Raw genomic sequence first — 17187 nt, 5'->3', positions numbered from 1 at the left:
CCAAATTCCTACAGTCATGGGAAAAAGTAAGGCCACCCTCTTTCAGTTCAAGGGTTTTACATACCAGGATATAAAAACAATCTGCTCTTTATCAGATTTTAAAATGATTCTAATCAGATGTGACTTACAAACCTATGTTGTGTTGAAAAATTCATTTGAAAGAGAACACACTTTCCCCTGGCAGCCTTTCCCAACAAGTCTTCTTGTGTCATTAAACTTAAACATTTACCATTCTCAGCGAGGCCCGTAGACTTTTCCTCATTCACTTTTTAGTTGAAATAAAAGTGACAGGGAACCATCAGAGTAAAAAATACAGTTTATTAAAAATTCAGCCTTTTTCATACGCTCATACGTAGTAAGGACGATAGACAAAAAGTGCGACTGTAATGTCGCTGCGAGGGAAAGGACAGTACAAATATTTACAAACGTTAACATAAACATTTTTGCTGCTACGTTGGATAGTCCGGATTCTTCATTGTTCTGAGAGAGCAGAGCTGAGGAGTTCTGCCTTCATCTAGCCTTCATTGGATGTCAGACTGTTTCTGTTCTCGTCAGACGTGTCTGAGGGTGGCTGTTGGAGGACGTGAGAGAATCAGATATTTGCCATTGTGAACGCCACACAAACACTTTGCGAAGACTGGACCGTGCTCTGACCTGTCTGCGGAAAATTCGACGCAGGAGGCCGTGTTTGGGGCTGTCGGTACCCTGGGTCCATTCCAGATCTGGAGTTCGAGTTCCCATGGGACCAAAAACATTTAGCTCTTCAAAGCATCCGGTCTCTATGAGCTGAGCAAAAGACAGAGATAAGGTAAGATTCGTAGATCCTGGTTTGTAAATAATAACATATCGTGAAACCAGTAAGGGAGTCACCTCATTTTGCCAGGGTATGGGATTCCTTCCTGTGTTGAACTTGGCGTAGAACTCATTGTCTGTCTGATTCAGGACGACTCCCCTCACTGTGGAAAACTCATCAATGTCCTGCACATTGTTGCAATACACCAGTCTGGGCTACATGAATAAAAAGAAAGAAGTTTAGCATGTTTTAGATCCATTAACCCTTTTTGTGCTGTCTGTGCCACATCACCCACTACGACCATCAATCTGAGCTGAAAAGTAGCTTTCCTGCTGTTGGAAGCAGAGCTTGTAGTTAGTGTGCATGTCACTACAGCCACAAATAACCTTAAGATTTCTCTTAATTGAGGATTTTCTAATGAGTAATTGGACACACAACACATCTAAAATCTGGCTCTAAGGTGAGGACACAGTCTGCAAGTTCTGCTTAGTGACAGGAAAGCTGCATTCCTGCTAATTCTATTGCTCAACAATGAAAAGTGGGTGTGGGTAATCAAATTAAACAGCTGCAGAAACACCTTAACCAATTTGAGAAGAAAAAAAAAACACTTATTAATAAATGAAATGAACACATTTGTAGAATAGGGTATTGTGACCAGAAAAATTTTATGGATACATTCAGTGATGATTTTTCTTTTCTTTTTTTTCCCCTTTTCTGTTTTGCGTTATATATTTGATATATTGGTTTTTGATTTGTCTAAATGTTTACAGTCAGATCTATTTATTTGAAAGTGAGTTTCTTTCATTTGTTTGTGTCTAATTTAAAATAGTGAGCTGACTGACATCAACTTACTCCTAGGGAGCAGAAAAAAAAATGAAATGATTTTATTTTATTGCTGAGTCAGGTACAACAGATTTCTTTAATCACAAAACTAATGCATTACATTTTTCTTTCCATCACAAATGCAACTTCTGTAAAGCAAGTGAGCTGCTGTGTATCCGAGACAATGGCCATCAGAATGAAAGGGAAAGTTAACGTCATCCAAGAACAAAAGTCAGTGTTAAGAGTATTTAATTGGACAAAAGTCAAAGTCAGGCCTGGCTGATAGTCAGCATGAGGAAATCTATATCCAGTAGTTTCTGTGCCCCGAGTTGCAAAGAGATGGATAGTTAGTTTGTATCAAATACAGACCTTATGGGAAATGTTTTTCACATCAGAAACTAAAACAGTATATTTGATCTGAAGTTGAGCTTTAAAGAGCCAGGATGAAAAGCACTACTTTGTTTTAAAATTAAATTGTAACTTTGTGTGCACCTATAAAAGTGTCAACCACCCAAACTGTTTTAAATCCTGTTTACACCCGTGGACAAAAGCTTTGAGAATGACAAAAATATTAATTGTCACGAAGTTTGCGGCCTCAGTTTTTATTGTGGCAATTTGCATTTTAAAGAAGGGCGGTGCTTGAAATCATTCTTCTACCTCTGTTAACTATAAATACCCACAAAGAAAATGTCCAATCATCATTACTGTACACAACAAAGGTTCACAGGCAAGGAAACTGATGCCAGTAAGACAGAACCTAATACAATCCCTCCAAAATTTCGCGGGTATTTTTTGTGATTGTTACGGGCTAAAATGCCTGATTTCGCGGGGCATTTTCCTAAAAGTTGCGCTAAAAAGTTACTTTTTTTTTTTTTTTACTAAAATCAATAAAAAACCATCACTTTTAATATATAAACCAAAAATACTTACTAGTTTTGTAAGATAATTACCAACAAACACTGACATTCTCAAAAGGTGCTTTATTTGAGAACTTTGATAGCTTCTAAACTGACATTCATGACCATTTCTGGATTGTCCCTCGTCTGCAGCTCTCCTCACATGTTTTACAAGCACAAAGTGTTTGTCGATGCGTTTAAGTTCGATGATTACGCTGCAGGACGTGCAAAACAGCTTCCCCCCACTCTCGTGCAGCTGGGGAGGAAACTGGTTTGCGCGGTCCTTTCCTGAAATCTTTGTGGGCAAATGTGAAGCATTAGCGCACATTTTCGCTTCGGTCGCTGCTCCTGCACGCTCCCGGCATTCTGATGTTAACAGGATGTGACGTCATGCATGAGTTATTTGGGGTTATTTTGTATTCCACACTACACAAACCCACAAAGACGGGACTAGACCGCAGAAACGGTGGCGAATCACTTTAGAAACAATAAATATTGGGTTAAAGTTGCGGGAAAGTTGCAGTGTTTTGAGCAAAGTTGCAAAAAGTTGCAAAAAGTTGCGATTTTGCGGGGTTTACTTGATTTTGCGTTAATAGTTGCGATCGCAACATCGCGAAATCCTGGAGGGTCTGGTAATAAGTCATTTATCACCGTTTATGCATTGGTGTCGAGAACGGCAAAGAAGCCACTTCTCTTTAAGAAAAACATCAGCTTCGGGCTGGTATTCTGTAAAAGATTCTGTGATTGGACTGCTGAGGACTGAGTCATTTTCTCTGATGAGTCCCATTCCTGATTGTTTGAGGCATCTGGAAAAACGATTGAAGAAAAGGTGAGTGATATCCGTCCTGTGGGGACCATTCATGTGTGGGGTTGCTTCTCAGCGAAGAGAGTGGGCTCACTCACAGTTGTGCTTCACAACACAGCTGTGAATAATGAATGGTACCTAAACATCCTCCGATAGCTACTTCTCCCAACCGTCCAAGAACAGTTTTGCGACGAGCAATGTCTTTGCCAGCCCGATGGTGCACCGTGCTGGCAAAGACAGCATGCTGCTAACTAAGGCAAACGTGATAACTGAGTAGTTCAGGGGACAAAATGTCAAACCTTTGAGTCCATAGCCAGGAATTTCCTTAGATTTTAATCCCATTTGTGGTCAATCCTCAGGAGGCAGGTTGACAAGCAAAAAATGCCAAATTCTGACTAACTTGCATTGATTATGCAAGAATGGGCTGCCTGAGTCATTCGGCCCAGAAGTTGATTGATAGCATGTCAGAGTGAAATGAAGAAGTCCTAAAAATAGAAGAACCAACACTGCAAATATCGACTCTGCATAAGCTTTTGAAACTTATGAAATGCGTGTAATTATACTTAAGTGTAACAGAAATATCTGACAAAAGAGATAAAAAACAATGAAGCAGAAACTTTGTGAAAACCAATACTTGTGTCATTCTAAAACCTTTTGGCCACAGGTGTCTATTGTACATTTAGAGTCATGCAAATAACAGAGGTACTTACATCAGGTTTAAATGGAGGTTCAACCAGTCCTGCCTCCAGCATCCGGAAGTTGATTTGTTGGAAGAAGGGGTGAGACTTCACTTTCTCTCCTGAACCTAAGCAGCCCAGCCGTTGTGTTGGGTCTTTGGTCAACAGCTAACAACAAAGATAACACGTAAATAACCCGCAGAATAGTAGAAAGTGTTTTTTCCGCACACGCTGACAGTTAATGGCAGGTAAGGCATATGTACAAGCACTTCCAGGGTCATGGTGATCAACTTTAATAATCTAAATAGGCATTTCATTTGTAGCCTTCAAGTCCATATTCACTTCTAACGCAAGAAAAAACAATTTATTAAAAATTTATATATGTACAAAAAGGGAAATCAAACAAAACACAATACAACAAAGTCAGTGTGTCTCTAAAACATCTAATAAAATGAGTATTGTCCATGTTTGCGCACTAAAAGCAGGGGGAATTAAAGCCTTTGAATAAAAACTAGTTCTCGTCATTGGCACATTATAATGTTGATCTGACGGCATTGCAAAAAAGTTTGTTGTGGGGTTGGTTGATTATTTACATTGACGTCTCAGCTGTCTGTCTTGTCTGTCTGTCCAGATGGATATTTGTCCATCCGTCCACTTTCCTCTCCTTATCTGTGGTCAGCTTGCAGAAGCAACATGCTCAGACATCCCTCTCCCCTGAGCTTCTCTCCTAGGAATTCCAGGGTGTTTCCAGGCCAGAGAGACCTAGGATCACCTTGGGATTAAGCCCTCTAATGGGTTCTGGGTCTTGCCCGAGTTTCCTCCCAGTGGGCAGTGTGCTTTTGAAAACTTCCAGAGGGAGGTTTTCAGGAGGCATCCTAATCAGATCTCAGCTCCTTTTTCTACCATGACAGACTGGAGCAACACCCTCATTTTTGCAGATGGTGCCCTGATTTGTCAGTCCATACAACCTTTGCCATTACTCATAAACAAGGATTCCAGCTACTTGAACTTCTTAATGAAAGGCAAAGAATCACCGCCTTATTGTGGTGAATATCCCCATGATACTTGCGGCTCAGGGGAGGGTTCAGACTAAGAGGATTTGAAGACCACAGGAAACTAAGGCACCTTGTGGAGCCAGGCCTGCTGGGGTAGCTCACCGGTGTGAACCTGGTGGCTGAGCCTTGGTTCCAGGGGCCTGGTCGGGCCAAGGCTTTAAAAGCTGCACAGGAAAGTAGTCAAGGTTGGGTGGTGGCAGGAAAAGGTGGCGTTCTAAGCATGCTGATTCTGGCTTTACGTACATGAAATGTCCTTTGTTGACCCCACTTGATCAGATTTTTGTTAACATCAACTTTTAACTGAGAATCAAACAATACCTTTTGTAGGAGTTCACACTTTCCACCTTCATATTACGATTAACGATAATTGAAAAAAAGTGATAAAGCATCTGTAGTCTGAGCTCTGAAAAAGGGTGGCGTCATTAGAAAACATCCTTCCTGAGATGTTCTGCAGCTGTCTGGGTGCATTATAATAAGCAAAGGTGATCAAATTGAACCTGGAGCTAGTTATGTTTCCATTCACCCAAACCTGCTGTATTCTGTTAGTAAGAAAATCTAAAAGAGATGTAATTTAAAATAAGTGTGGTCAATTCCAATAAAGGGCTGCTTAATTATTAAACTGGTGTTGTGGCTACAGAAACACATTATGGAAAATAATTCTTATATTAAAAAAAGTCTTTCCTGGGCTTTTGGTACCAGGACAAGTGAGCATGTCTGCTTTAGAGAATATACAGTGATTAAAAGTTAAGCGGTTTGTTTGGTAGAACTAACCTTGCTGCAGAGGTCCTCTGCCTCCACACTGAACTTGTTACTGTATTCCTCCTTTGTCAGTTGTATTCTCCTCTCCATCTCAGAGACTTTAGGATGCTCCCCCTTGTCCCTGAACGGAGACTGACCTTCAGTCATTTCATAGATTAGACAGCCAAGGCCCCACCAGTCTGCACTCGTGCCGTATTTCTTTTGGCCGATCACTTCAGGAGCTGTAAACAGGATGAAGCAAACACAGTGTTGAAGCTCTGGAGGTCAGTTTAGTCTAAAACAGTCTAAGTCGTTTCAGTTCAGCTCTGGTTTTCATTGTCTCATTGTTTTTTATCGAGGTGGACTGTTAAGTCTACTTGGGCTGAAAAATCGATATTTAAAAGCAGGGCATTTGAAAGCACCGTCACAAAGAATTCTCTACAAAATAAAAGTCTGCTTGTGCACAACTTTCCTGTCTCACTTCCCTGAGAGTTAGAAACTGTCCAAATGTCTTCAACTTTCACCTATAAACATCTTTGCAGATGTAACCTCAGTAGAGAACAAAACTTTGTCTGAAATAAAAAATGAATAAATTACTTGGTCTTCTAAGGCAAGAAAATATTGTTACTTTCTGAAGGAATTAGGGAGGCTTTGTAAAGAGGAGTGTGCAAACCCAGTGATAAATGACAATAAATGGCTGTGCTTACCAACTAAGTTTCCAACTAAGTCATGTTTTGCTTGATGAACAAATACATATTTCACTGAACGACACACATATCAGTGAGTAACTTTTAATGAAACGTGAGCAAACTTACACAAAATCGTCAGGAGATCAAATAGTTATGTCCTCCACTGTATGTTCAAGTGCCAAATTAACATTTATTTTAAAAAAAAGCTTGAAAAGTTTAAAACCAATTCTATTTATTTAACAGGATTTAAGGAGCAATACTGGTTCTTCTTCTGGTATCAGTTAGGTGATATCAGTGGTTAATGCTAGACTGTATTCAGTTTGTTATTAGAAAGAATGAATTAAAAATATTTTAGAGTTGTAAAAGAAATCAAATTTTTCTCAAATTTTAACCGAAAGCCCAAAGACCCCAACATTCCTGGCATGACCCTGAAGATCAAATGATAATGAGAGATGCTAACTTTACAGGAGTGTTACGAGGAAATAATATACTGTGTGTGCAGACAGCAACAATGAAAGGGAGGGATGTACAATGTAAATACAATTAGCCCCAAGATGGATCCTGCAGGAGTTCCATAACTTACAGGAGCTATAGAGGAAGAGAAGTTTTTGAAATTAAAACAGAAAAATCTGCTTTAATTAGGAATGAGGTCATCAGAGGTACAGCACAGGTTGAAGGACTGGGAGATAGAGTTAGATAGGCCAGACTGATGGTTTGGACATGTGCAGAGGAGGGACAGTGGGTATATTGGTAGAGATGCAGCTGCCAGGAAAAAGACAAAGAGGAGATATATGGATGCAGTTAGAGAGGACATGGGGAGAGTTGGAGAGAGGACACAGAAGACAGAGTTAGATGGAGGAGGATGACTCGCTGGGGAGACCCCTGAAAAGGGAACAGCCGAAAACAGGAGAGAGACAGAAACAGAATATTTAAGACCCTTAGTAAAGCAAGATACTGTTCTATGATGGACCCTGAAACCTGAGTGGATTTTTTTTTCACATTTGTTAAAGAACAAATGTGTGATCTGATTGCAGTCATTTTAAAGACCAAACTAACAGTGGGATCTCTGTGAAATTAGAGATCATTTGACCTTTGCAGAACACCAGAACCATGAGTTGCATACGTACCCATGTAAAACAATGTGCCGACCCGACCTCGCACCAGTTTCCCCTCAGACAGCCTCACAGCCAAGCCCAGGTCAGAGATTCGGATGTGACCTTAATGACACAAACACAAAGAGAACTGGTCTTATGTTTGAGATTCTCAGCCATTATGACTCACTGTTTGTTTTCTCGACCCCCCTCTGGCTGCTGCACTTGTTCTTAGATCTCATTTTTACAGCACTCGAACCAGTCATGAGTAAATGAAAGCCTGCAAGACAAGGGGCTCCAGGCAGGATTGATGAAGCTGGTGCATAAATTTGTGTTGTGTTAGGTGACATCTCACCACAAATCTTTCACTTCTTCAAACTGGCCCTGTTTGAAAACTTCTAAAAATATATAATCCAAACTGTTTCCTTCTCAAGAACAGGTATGTGAGGAACTACTGTAGTTGGCTACATGAGTGCTTGTTTGGCAAGATTCCCATTTATCATTTCAATCTGTTTCTAGAGCTAAAAATAGCCATGTGATGGCTGTCAAAAAAACAATGGCTGAAATGCAAGATTATTTTAGTTCACTACGTACAACAACACAAACAGAGCTATTTTTGCCGACTTGTCTCAAGAAGAAGAATTGCTGTGTTTGTACATACCATTGTCATCCAAGAGGATGTTTTCAGGTTTCAGATCCCTGGAAGATCAGAAACAGTGTATTAACCTCCATGACTGAGAGCAGCTGATATTTAAACTAAAATCATGTGAGACCTGGCTTACCTGTAGACTATGGACTTCTGGTGGAGATGAATTAAACCGCAGCAGACTTCTGCAGCATAGAAACGCACTCTGTCCACGTCTAATCCCCCCTTTCCCATCTTGTGTATGTGAAACATTAGATCCCCACCACTCATCATTGTCAAAACCATACAGAGGGATTGTTTGGTCTCATAGGCATAGGCAAGATTTACCTAGACAGAAAATATAAAAAGTGCAAGCTACAGCACGGAACTCTTCATAAGATAGGCAGAAAAGCAGAGTAAAAAGTAAGCCTTAAAGTAACAGCTGCTGTGTTAGTACCATGGGTTGTATTTAAAAAAAATCATGAGCTGGAAGTGGAAGAAACATTTGATGCTCACATGTCAGTTTTTATGTGTCTGTAGTGTTTTATGTACAACCCCAAACACAAAAAGGTTGGGATGTTGTGTAAAATGTACTGTGAGTAAAACAAAATGAAACTATTTGCAAACAAAAAACAACATTTCATTTACAATAATACACATTAAACATATCAAATATGTAAGCTAAGCAATTGTACCATAATAAGAAAAAGTTTTTTTTTTAATTTTATAGTAGCAAGACATTTCAAAAAAGACCAGACAGGGTCAACAAAAGGCTGTAAAAGTAAGTGATAAGTATAAGAAACGGCTGGAGGAGCATTTTGTCAAGTTAATCAAGTTAATTAGCAACAGGTCAGTAAAAGGACTGAGTATAAAAATTGGTTTTTAGAGAGACTGAATCTCCAAGAGGTAAAGATGGTTCATCAGTCTAAGAAAAATAATACAATTTCTTAGTTTAAACATTTGATATGTTTACTCTGTTCTATTGAGAATAAAATGTGAGTTTTGAGACTTGCAAATCTTTGCATCCTGTTTTTATTTACAGTTTACGCAATGCCCCAACGTTTTTGGAATGGTGGGCAGATTAAGTTCAGATTATGTTTGTATTAATACATTTCTATAAACATAAAATCTTTCATTCTTGAACACATAATTTAGAAAGCCTAAACAAATAAGAGGAAAGACATAAAGCTTCAGGTCGTAATTGTTATCTCACCACAAATCGACTGTCCAGCTCTTCCAGAATCTCCTTTTCATTGAGAGCCATGGCTTCTCCTCGCCATTTCTTCACGTGGGTCTTTTCCAGCTTCTTGCAGGCGTACATCATTCCTGTGGCTCGCACCTGGCAGGCCCACACCTGCAGACAGAACATGCATACAATGCCACATGACAATGACTCTGGGGGAAAACTCCCCTGTATTGCTGTTGTAACAAAGCTTTTAAATAGGACAAGATCTAATAAAGTGTTTCCAGTTGGCTTTTTCCTGAACAGTTAGAATCTGACTGCACAAAGAAATACATGAAGCTATTATAAAGGACTTATAAAGGACTATGTTAAATCAGTGGTATTCTTTCACACATTAATAGAGTTGTGTCTTTTAAAGGGGATAGTTCAAATTAATTTTTTAAAACCAAATTTTGCCTCCATTTTCTACATTTCTGTGCATCCTTGTCATAAGAATTTAGTACTACAGCAACACACAGTTTTGGTTATAAATGTATAAATTTGTTGTCTTGTGAGATATAAAATTAGAATGTTAATTTGAATAAGTAGAAAGCATCTATAGATGTTTTTTGTTGTTGAACAAAACGTTTTACCAAGCACCACATTTTTTCCATATGTACTGGTATTTTAAGAATGCAAAAGCATCTGTTTTTGCAAATATCTGTATGGAATTTATCCAAACAGACATATATATGCATGCATGTATACATAGGATGGAAAGGTACTCATCCCCCTTGATGTTCTTTTATTGTGTTGTTGTATAATCTGGAATTTACAGTACAGATCAAGGTAGGGTTATTAAAAAAAAATATTCCAAATCCCGAATATCCCATGGAGCTCCAATAAATCCATTATTAGAAAATTAATTGATCATACCACCACAGCATTTCTGCCAAGAGAGAGTTGTCCAGCAAAACTCATGGACAGGATAAGAAGGGCATTAATCAGAGAAGCAACCAAGACTAAAATAGAACCTTTTGTTTACCAAGGACAACATCATGTTTGGTAATACCCTGACACCTCTAATCATGCTGAGAACACCGTGGTGGGGAAAGCTTTCTTTGGCAGAGACTGAGAAACTGGTCAAAGTTGAAGGAAAGATGGATGGCACAATGTGTACAAAATTCTCGTGGAAAACCTGTTTGAGATTTCCAAAGATTTCCGACTGGGATGGAGATTCACTATCCAGCAGGGCAATGAGCCAAAACACTCTGCTGAAGCAACCCTCCACTAGTTTCAAGAGAACCTGTTAACGGTCCTGGAACGGTCCAATCGAAGCTCGGACAAGTTACATTTTCTGGTTTGATTTAAAGATTGTTGGACACAAGCAGCACCCATCCAACCTGAAGGAGCTGCAGCAGTTTTGTCACAAGGTATGGACAAAAAGTCCAGTGATTAGATGGACCAAGATCATAGTGATGTACCTGAAGAGACGTGATGCTGTAACTGTGGCACAGGATGGCTCCACACAATGGGGGGTGACTACACATGCACTCACTACTCTACAGTTTTGAGTTGTTCTGAATTGTTTGAAAGAAGACTTTTTTTCTTCCATTAAAATTCATAAATCTGGAATATTTTGAGTAGAATTTTCATTTACAATCAAAATAAATTCCAGATAAATTGCATTTTGTAAGGAAATAGCAGAGAAAGATTACAAAGAAGGGTGCATACTTTTGCAACCCTCTGTAATATGAATATGGTTTTCCAGAAGAATTCCCTTTGGAACAGTTTAATATCCCTAGAAGTCATTTGGTTTTTATACCTACAAATAAAATTGACTAAAATTTAAAAATAAGAAAATCTCAACAACTTGAAAATCACTGGAGATAAATAGGATTACATGTTTTATATTTTGTAAATGATCTTTGAAGTAGTAGAGAGAGATATTAAAGAGGTGTGGGTCTTACCTCTCCAAAACCTCCTTTCCCCAGCAGCCTGTACTGTCTGAAATTGTGTTTGGTGATGGGCTGCCTTAAAGAGGAAAAATAGGCTGTTTTTATTCCAAGTACGTGCTTTTCTTTCAAATATGCTTTTTTGTATTTTTGGATCTTGAGACTCATTCCAACACATGCACTGACCTCTCCAGCAACTTCCACTGTAGAAAACGGTCAAAGTACATGCTGCCCAGGTATTGGTTGAAGGGCTCTACGCTGAGGTATTTGTGTAGGTATCTAAAAGTGAATACACAAGTCAGTTTGTTTTCTTCGAATATTCTGGGTAAAACCAAACAGAAATGCAAACCTACGTTCTGCAGTCAATAAAGATGTCGTCACAGGGATGCAGATCCAGAGCTGCTCTGCAGTTTTTTTCATACACCGCTACGATGAACACACACTGATTGGACTGCAGAAACATGGATGAAGTCATTAAAAAGGGTTCAGACAGACAACTTTTATTTTTAGTGCAAGTATGTAAAGCTGTTAAGCTTGTGTCTGCAGTATGGGCAGGAGTAAAGGTTAAAATGAGCCATAGGGAAGGTCAGACCTGCCTGTTGAGGAATCTCTGGATGATACTCTTCCCAAACTCTGTCCTCTCTTTGTCTGACTTCGTCTCAAAGGAGTCCTAAAGGAGACAGAGAGGAAGCAGCGTAAGAAAAAATTTACACAGAAACGCACAGCAGTTCCCCACATCTGTTGATGATTCTGATGATTAACATCATAATTAGAGGATTACCGTGGTTCTGTTACACAACCCTGCTTCCAAAGTAAGTGTAGTCTGAAATAGTTCAAGGACAACATATGAACTACTGCATGTGAGAAATCATTTTGTTTTTTTCTGTAAGTTTTCACAGCAACACATTAAGAGAGGAACAGGGCTGGCAAATGTATATTTAAAATAAAAAAGTGTATTCATAGGTAAACAGTCTTCAATGCAAAGTGGGGTTTTTTTACTCAAAAACTTGAGTGCATGTTATTTAATGTTGCAGCCTGGCGCTACAATCATTTAAACTCCTAATTTCCCTCTCACTGGTACTAAGTGTGGATTAATGAAGAAAAAGGAATTTAAAAAATGTACAAAACTGTATAAAATCTATTTAGTATAGATATATTCAGGACCTTACAACTGCACTGGAAATTTAGATCAGGTGCCTCCCATTTCTGTTGATTGTTACTATTGGTAAGTTAAATGAAGTGGACATAATTTGGAAAAGGAGTGGCACAGCAGTGCAGTGGTTAGAGCTGTTGCCTCCCAGCAAGAAGGTTGCCAGATAGCTTCCCGACCCTGGGAATTTCTGGGTGGAGTTTGCATGTTCACCCTCTGCTCATGTGGGTTTACTCCATGTACTCCAGTTCCCTCCCACAGAACAAAAACATGTATGTTAGGTTAATTGGTAACTCTACATTGTCCCTAGGTGTGAGTGAGAGAGTGAATGGTTGTTTGTCTCGTTTGTCTCTATGTGTCCCTGTGATGGACTTGCCACCTGTCCAGGGTGTCCCCCACCTCTGGCACAGTGACTGCTGGAGATAGACACCAGCTCCCTGTGACCCAGAATGGAGAAGTGGGTGAAAGAAAACCGATGGATGAATAATTTGGAAAAGCACACACCTCTTTATAGAAGGCCTCCTAGCTAACAATGTAAAGCAAAAACCAAAGGAGCTCACAGTTGCCTGCATAATTCTCAACTGAAAGAAGTTTGGTAGAACCAGGTCTCTTACTGGAGCTGTTTAACTGGCCAAACTGAGCAATTGAGGGAGAAGGGCCTTAGTGTGGGCTATGACCAAGCAATCATGCGTGGAAATGGGACTAAAGATGTGTTTCCAAAAAAGCCCTGTTCAGACCTGGCATCAACTTCCACCTTGGCTGATTTTATTGCAAGTGGACAGCCTGATTAAGAGCGTTCACAACTGGCAGATAATTGTGTACCCCACAATGTCTTTGCAGTTGGATGACAGATACTTCAGCTGTATGAAGATGCACACACAACCATGTCACACAGAGGCTGTCAGCTGAGCAACAAACAGGACATCATCACATCTGCTGATGTTTCTGTAAAAATCACAATACATTCAGACTTCTGAATGTATCATCTTTTATATTATTATGAGATTAACACTGTTCAGAGGCATTTGAATCACAGTTTTGTACAGCTATCTTTTGATGAGATTAATTACATAAAAGTCATGATATAATCCAAATATTACTTATTTTACAAAGCTCAGTGTCAGAGCAAAAGCTGAAAATTTTAACCTGTAAAAATTTACCATAGTGAATCGTTGCACTGACATCCATCAGCTTTTTTTTTACACAACTTTACTGTGAATGTAGCATCTGTGCTGTGTTTAATTAAGTGAATATAATGCAACATTAGGCTGCTCAAACTGTTGCCCTGTGATTGATACAACACATCATAGCTTACAGTGACCAGAGTCGGTCCAATCAACTATAAAAACAACCAGAGGAAACAAGCTAAAGAGAAACTTGCCCACACTGTGTCCTGCAATCCACTCTGATCAATGAAATCCTGATAAAACTGACATTTTCACTGAGAACGATTCAGGTCAGTAGGAGGTCCTACAGTAAGGCTCAGGGTGGATTGTGCTCAGACTATCAAATGTAGGTGGATGAAAGGAGTCCAGACCACTTCTGAAAACAGATCCTTGTTAAATAGAAGGAAGACAAATGAAACCTCTAATTTGATAAACATCAGATGTTCTGCACTGAATTCAGTCATTATAGCACCTGTTGCACAGAGTTGAGATGGTTTCCTGCTTCTTGTTATCTACACTCAATCTAAATATAGTTTATCTGATCTCTTTTTTTGCAGTTTCCACCTTTATTTAACAAGGGTGGGAATCTCTGAAAATGCTGTAATTTTAGAGGTTTGAGAATACTTGAATTTTGGGGAGAACGCTTAAAGCTCCTGGAAACAGTAACAGGCTGTAAAACTATTCAATCTAACTTCAAAAACACACAGCAGGTTCCACCATGTTATTATTTAATAAACAAAATGAAAACCAAAATGGAAAACGTGTGTGGAAAAACTAAGTCCGCCCCATGATTCAGTGGCTTATAAAACTACCTTCAGAGGAAATTAAGATTGTCAGACATCCATTTCTGCACAGCCCCCTTAAGGTCCCACCACAATCAGGTTGAGGTTTGGATTTTAACTAGACCTTTTCAACTCATTCATTCTTTTTTTTCAGCCATTCTCTTGTAGAGTTGCTGCTGTGTTTTGGATCATTGTTCTGTTGCATCGTGGCACAATTTTGTCAAAGTTCAGCTGTCGTCCGACAGCTTTGTCTTCAGTCAAATGTGAGGCTATCTGGACAGATACTTGAATCCTTTAGTCTATAGAGAAGTTCATGATTGCCTTAAAAACTGCAAGGTGCCCAGGTACTGTGGCTGCAAAACAAGCCCAAATCATCACATCTTCACCAACGTGCTTGACAGTGGGTATAATGTGTTTTGATCAAACATCCTGCTGTGCATTATGATCAAGTATCTCTACTTTGGTATAATCTGTTCAACAGACATTTTTCCAGGAGTCATGTGGTTCATTCAGACATAACGTTACAAACCTAAGTCGCGCTGCCATGTTCTCTTTAGAGAGAAAAGATTTTCTCTTGCAACCCATCCAAACAAGCCATACTTGTAATTGAACTTCATTGTTTAATGTGATAAAGAAAGCTTGTAGAGTCTAAGATGGAGCTCTTGGGTGTTTCACAATTTCTCTGAGCATTGCACGGCATGACCTTGAGAGGAATTTGTTGGGACATTCCCTGCTGAGAAGAGTGGAGAGGATGTTTTCTCCTTGTATAAAATCTTTCTCTCTATAATGATGGACACAAATTTGTTTAGAAACAATAGCTCTTCCCAGAGTAATGGGCAGCAACAGTTGCTTCTCTAAGGTCATTGTTGATGTCTTTCCATCTTGGCATTGAGTTAACACACAACTCCGGCCTTTATATGGGCGGTAACACTTAGTGAGGAGCAGTGAATTGATTTGATTAGCAGCTCGTGGCAATTTTTTTATACACTATTTCAGTTTATTATTTTCAGTATTGGCTTTACTTTTGTTTAACAAATATTAACATGGTGAAATCTGTTGTGTGGTTTTGTACAACCTCTTGAGGTTGAATTTAAATAGTTTTAGAATCAGATAATTTATATTATGTCCTAGTACATAAGTCCCTAGAACTGAAAGCAGGTGGACTTTCTTTTTCCCATGTCAATATTTTTTCACCATTTAAAAACATTTATTACTACAGCAAGATGCTGCAAAAGCTTAAATAGTGTTTAAGATGGGACTTTTGTACAGGTCTAAAAACCTAGATGTTTTATCTAAATAACCATCCACATTTTCAGAGTACCAAATCATCCAGGAGGCTTATGTAGTTCTCTAGATCAGGGTGACTCCGACAGAAGAGCTGGAACAGTTTCTTGCCGACTGGCTGCCTTACACACAAGCTGTAGTAGTCCCGCACTGACAGGGAGAAAATAAAACAAGATGTAAATTAATATCATTGACTCAACATTCTTCGACTCAGGACACACGCACACACACAAACACACACCTATGCTCTGTCTCAGCTCTATGCACTGGCTGATGTTTGGAAAGCGGAGCATGTCTTTCCATTTCCAGCTTCGGCCTTTATTCTGTCCACCTGCAGGCAGCAGAAAAAATGAAACGGTATAAATAAAGAAAACTCAACCAAAGTGCCAAAAGTTCATGTCTGTCAGCAGGGTGTTATAAATATACACAGGCATATGCACACCCACCCCGTCAGACAACAGGTAAACTCCACTACAGTGAAGGCGCTATTAATAGCTCAAGGAACAGGGAGGCAAAGCCGGTGTCACCACATTACTCTGCAACTTACTTTCAATCTCCAAGGCTGTCACTCATAAAAGCTATTTAAGTTTCCTCAACAGACATTTGTTTACCATCTCAGCAAAAAATTAAAAAAACATAGTGTGCTTATGTCACAAAAGAACTGAGCATAGGGAGAAATCTGTATTATAGCTGTTAAGGTTTTCATTAAAAGGTTCCCAAAAGGAGCACCTGAAAAGGAGGAAAAATAAACGATTGCATGGATCCTCTTTATTGTTATCGCAAGAAGTCAAAATCTTGAGATTAATTGGTGAAAACTTTATTTTTTCTCTGACAAGAAGTATGTAACATAGACATCAACAAAAAGTCTAAAACCAATCTGCATGCTCTTCACCTGTACACAGCTAACTCCCTGGTTTTAGTTTAAAAGTAAAAATATGATAAATTTTAATCCTTTTACATGTCATTTTGACACCTATTATACAGAATACCCTTACCTTCTCTGGCCTTTACGAGAGCACTGTTCTGCACCATACTTTCAATATCCATGTGGTAAAGTTAATTCTAAAAGTTGTCCACGTCTATTTGTCTATGATTGCAGGAGACATTCAGCCTTCCCACACCAACTGCTCTAGTTGTACTGGTACTAAAGAAATGAGATTTGCGGTCTAACCTGTTGCTTAAAGATAAACAAAGACACTTGTGTGACGTTGCACTCCCTCATCATCGAGGCGTGACTGAGCTGCTGTCATAGCTCAAAGTTAAAGGAGTGTGTCATTTTAATTGAAAAGAAAATGATCGTTACAGATATGGTAGACACTGGTTGGTATTTCAGGAACCCTCAAATTGCAACCAGAGAAATCAAGTTACCTTCTGGGAAAAAAACGGTGAATACTTTATACGCCAGATCTACTTATGGGCAATCTAAGAGTCACATCATCTCAGTATATATGCACCTGTTATAAGAGTCCACACCAGTGCAACACCTAAGTAGTGAGG

General features: G+C 39.2%; 1 protein-coding gene across 1 annotated transcript; it reads right to left on the bottom strand.

The window, feature by feature from the left end:
* Positions 1–298: 298 nt before the first annotated feature.
* On the bottom strand, positions 299–16823 carry LOC108245374 (G protein-coupled receptor kinase 5-like). Its single transcript, XM_017432244.3, has 16 exons — positions 16686–16823; positions 15932–16021; positions 15728–15840; positions 11901–11978; positions 11662–11759; positions 11495–11587; positions 11324–11387; positions 9405–9545; positions 8349–8539; positions 8228–8265; positions 7603–7692; positions 5820–6028; positions 4027–4161; positions 871–1008; positions 655–786; positions 299–571 (listed from the first exon to the last, which is right to left on the bottom strand). Exons 1-16 carry the CDS (start codon positions 16735–16737, stop codon positions 515–517), a joined length of 1719 nt encoding a protein of 572 aa, XP_017287733.1. The 5' UTR covers positions 16738–16823; the 3' UTR covers positions 299–514.
* Positions 16824–17187: the final 364 nt, after the last annotated feature.

This window comes from Kryptolebias marmoratus, linkage group LG14, assembly GCF_001649575.2.
Source record: "Kryptolebias marmoratus isolate JLee-2015 linkage group LG14, ASM164957v2, whole genome shotgun sequence".
Classification (NCBI taxonomy): domain Eukaryota; kingdom Metazoa; phylum Chordata; class Actinopteri; order Cyprinodontiformes; family Rivulidae; genus Kryptolebias; species Kryptolebias marmoratus.
Note: the sequence above shows the minus strand (reverse complement) of the source record. Positions and strands in the feature narration are given on the sequence as shown.